The 3722-nt window shown below is 37.3% G+C and overlaps 1 protein-coding gene across 1 annotated transcript in view; it reads left to right on the top strand.

The window, feature by feature from the left end:
* LOC104276917 (radixin-like) overlaps nt 1–3722 on the top strand; it is a 41358-nt gene that overhangs the window by 25157 nt on the left and 12479 nt on the right. The window contains 3 exon segments of the mRNA XM_009873389.1: nt 616–779; nt 1418–1548; nt 3650–3722. The exon segment at nt 3650–3722 is cut by the window's right edge and continues 22 nt beyond it. Of these exon segments, the coding sequence (XP_009871691.1) occupies nt 616–779; nt 1418–1548; nt 3650–3722 (368 nt within the window).

The following is a 3722-nucleotide window of genomic DNA, read 5'->3' as shown; positions in this document are numbered from 1 at the left end:
TTAACGCCGGCAGAGCCTCCCCCTGCCATTATGGCAGGAGTAAATATCTTGTGGCATTTGTTATTCTTACTGGTAGAATAGTCACTAATTGGAAGGAAATTTTTTTTTCAAGTATGGTATATTTATTCTCTCTCCATTTTGATTGATATGCTTTAAGATTTCTTTTTGTTTTGTTATTTAAAAAAAGTTTAAGGCATCTAATATTTTGTGATGTTTTGAAAAGCCACAGTGTAAGATGATAAGTTCTCTGGCCTCATCTGTCTTTGTTTGTTAGATTTTTTTGTATTTTTTTTTTTTTTGTATTACAGTAGCACATTTCATGAGACTTTCTGGGTCAAAAATCTTCAGAAATAGATAATAGCCTCACTTTTTTAGAATAAGTAATTTTGTGTAAACTAGCTAACGTCTGTGTGAAGGAATCCAGGTGTAATTTTGAATTTATCTTGCAAGTTCTGGACAGTAACTAGATTTATAGGTTATGGTGTTGGATTGCTCAGAGGATGAAAGTCAAAATACTTGCAAGTTTAAATCTAACAGATGTAAGCATGCAATAGTGTTTCAAGTCTTATCACGACTGTATTTTTAGATTAATGGTCATGCTGAAATTTTTGCTAGGATTTTGTTTTTTATGCACCCCGTCTGAGAATTAACAAACGAATTTTGGCACTGTGTATGGGAAATCATGAATTGTACATGAGGAGGAGGAAACCTGATACAATTGAAGTGCAGCAGATGAAGGCCCAAGCTAGAGAGGAGAAACATCAGAAACAATTGGAAAGGTAATTAACAAACTTCCGTGGAACAATAAAAAATAATCTTGTACCCTTTTAAGAAAACTAAGTCGTAGAATATCAGACATCCTAGAAGAGAGAGCTGCTTTTCTTTCTGTAGTACGTAAGCGGGTTTGTGGGCTGCTGTGGGCCGTATCCTTTTTTGAGCTTTCAGGAGAGTAATAGTAGCTGGTACTGTTGTTTCTCACTATGTTTTTGTGAAACGGTCTTAACTCCCTGTTGCTTGATTCTTAGAGACTTTTATACTGTACAGGTGAACTTTTAGAGAGAATTCAGTGAGGAATGTCATGGCTTGCCTTTATGTACTTTTAAAAAATACCGTTGCCGTTTCTAGCCTAGATGAAACCTTAGCCTTGTCTAAAATGCAGGTGTAATTGTGGATTTGCCTGCCTTGGTTAAATCATAATCAAGGTGACTAATCAGTTCTGTCCATAAATTGTTTGTCTGTACAGTATTTTGAAACAGAAACTTTATGGTTCTTGCATTAGAAATTGAATTTGAAACGTTTTAAATTATGTGCTTCTCTACTAGCTGAGTAAACTAGAAAATAAGCTGCCAGCACCCTTAGGGTAGGATTTAATCTGTTTCAGGTTAAAAAGCCCTTTCACTGTTCTTTTTCTTTTCAGGGCACAGTTAGAAAATGAGAAAAAGAAAAGGGAGATAGCAGAAAAAGAAAAGGAAAGAATAGAACGTGAAAAGGAAGAATTAATGGAACGCTTAAGACAAATTGAGGAGCAGACAATGAAAGCTCAGAAAGGTGAGTTCTTAGTGGTCCCGGATTTCTTGTATCTGGTGAAAGTGTTTAGTTCCGTTGGGTGGTTCGTTCCACAGTCCTTGTGGTACATGGTGTTGTTTGGGTTTTTTTAAATTTATTTTACTACTAACAGCAAGAATTTGATGGGGCATTATTTAATTTGAGAGATTCTTTTACAGTTAAAAAGATGGTGTGCATATATATATATATATGTGTATATTTGTAGTATAAACCCAATGCATAACATAGCAAAAGTTTGAATTTTCTTTAATGACAATTATTGCGTACGCAGTTCAGTTTGGAATTATGAAATGCTTAAAGTGATTAAAAACCTAGAGCAGGAGGGAGCCAGGAAATTAGAGAGGAAGATTCAAAGTACTTCCTCTAGGATTTTGTTGAATTTAGCTTTTCATTTGGAAACTCCTGGTTCCTTCGTTTTCCTATTCCCTTGTACGATTTGAGAATTTTAAAATCTTCACGTTTTAGTGAATAAACGTAGTTTGACCAGTCACAGTTCCTTGTGCTGAATGACCCTCTCTGCCTCCACCACTTCCCAGCCCTTCCTCTCTGTGTTCTTTTGCTTCAGGTTTGGTTCACATTCATCAAAGTTTTGTTCCTCTCCTCCATTCATCACTGACTAAATCTAAGCAAATAAATTGCCTGTGCCTGGCACTGCTCTGCTCTACCCCCACACTTTTCAGTCTTTTAACGCAGAACAAGTTGGAAACATCCAGACGGGTAACACAGGAGCCGTGCCTTGGAGCTGTTTATAGGAGAGCCGTTTCGCCCAGCACAAAACAGTGTCAGGGCACTTCTAAAATTTTAAGTGTACGTTTTCTTGTAACTTTTGTAAGGAATAAGGCCTCGTTTCTGATGCAGTACAAAATGTTCATGTGTTGCTGGTCTTTTTAGCTTACTCCTCACATATGGAGAAGTGTTTATAAAAATGGTCTGCGTTCTTTAGTTGTAGTTAAGTGTTCCCCATCTTCATGGGATGTTTTTTGAGTAGCGTTTCTAGATATTTATGCATTTTATTTAATTTTCTAAGAGCAGCATTTGTACAACTTCCACATCCTTGTAACACTGTTAGTTTAGTTTTCTAATTGAAGTAATAGGCCTAAGAAACCAACTGAAGAATACTGATTACAGGAGACCTACTTAAAACTACAAGTGCAGAGATTAAGCACGAGTCGGCATACCTGGGGAGATGCTTTTTCAGAGTTAAAGCGTATGGTGAAGGGCAAATAGATCATTCCAGTAACTGAGTAGTTGTTAAGGCTTTCTGGTGAAAGAATCTGTGGCAGCTCTGGCTAGACAAAAGCGTAGTGGCAATCTCATCATTTTTATTACTCTTTATTATTAGGATCAGCAAGGAGCTTCAGAAAGATGTTTTTCTTTGTTACTTCATTTAGTACATTAGAGGAGTGGATTTTGCCTGTGCAAGTCTTACCTTGCAGTACTTGTAGATGATTACTTCTTCCTATTTCGCTTGGGGTTCCCCCCTTTAGATAGCAATATTTTGCTAACTAGACAGCTATTATCTCTCCCTTGATTTAAAATTGTCCTGTATGCACCTTTTTGGCTTTGTTCTACAGAGATTTTTTTCTCATCCTTCCAATGGGTCTTAGGTCATTTTGCTGGAGGCACGTGCCTAAGTTGTCTGTTGCAATTAAGGCATCTTTGTCTGGCATTTTCTTAGCATAGATGAGGCTGTTTTTTGCCTTTATACTGCAAGAGCATGATTTAATGCATATAAAATCTAAGTAGTAAGAGTGAGGGTGTATGTGCATGTATACGTACAAATATTTGGGTGTTGAATTTTATCAGTGAGGTGACAATTTTCTAAAACACTGGGCTGTCAGAATTGTCAGGAGAGGTGAAGTATATCCAAAGTACATCGTAAAGAGGAGGGGAAAGAAAAATCAGACACAGAGCATAACTTGAGGTAACATGCTCAGCAGCTCTTGTTGCGTTGCGGCAGCCTTGTAAATCGTTGTCAGCTTTCTCAGTTACTTTTATTTTAGCACATTACAGCTGTAATCGGTGTTACTTGTGAGGAAGAACTAGATAGTGATACCTTGTCTGCAAACATTCCTTTTGGCAGAACTAGAGGAGCAGACTAGAAGAGCTCTAGAACTGGATCAAGAACGAAAGCGTGCGAAAGAGGAAGCAGAGCG

This window comes from Apaloderma vittatum, unplaced genomic scaffold (assembly GCF_000703405.1).
Source record: "Apaloderma vittatum isolate BGI_N311 unplaced genomic scaffold, ASM70340v1 scaffold9377, whole genome shotgun sequence".
Lineage (NCBI taxonomy): Eukaryota > Metazoa > Chordata > Aves > Trogoniformes > Trogonidae > Apaloderma > Apaloderma vittatum.
Note: the sequence above shows the minus strand (reverse complement) of the source record. Positions and strands in the feature narration are given on the sequence as shown.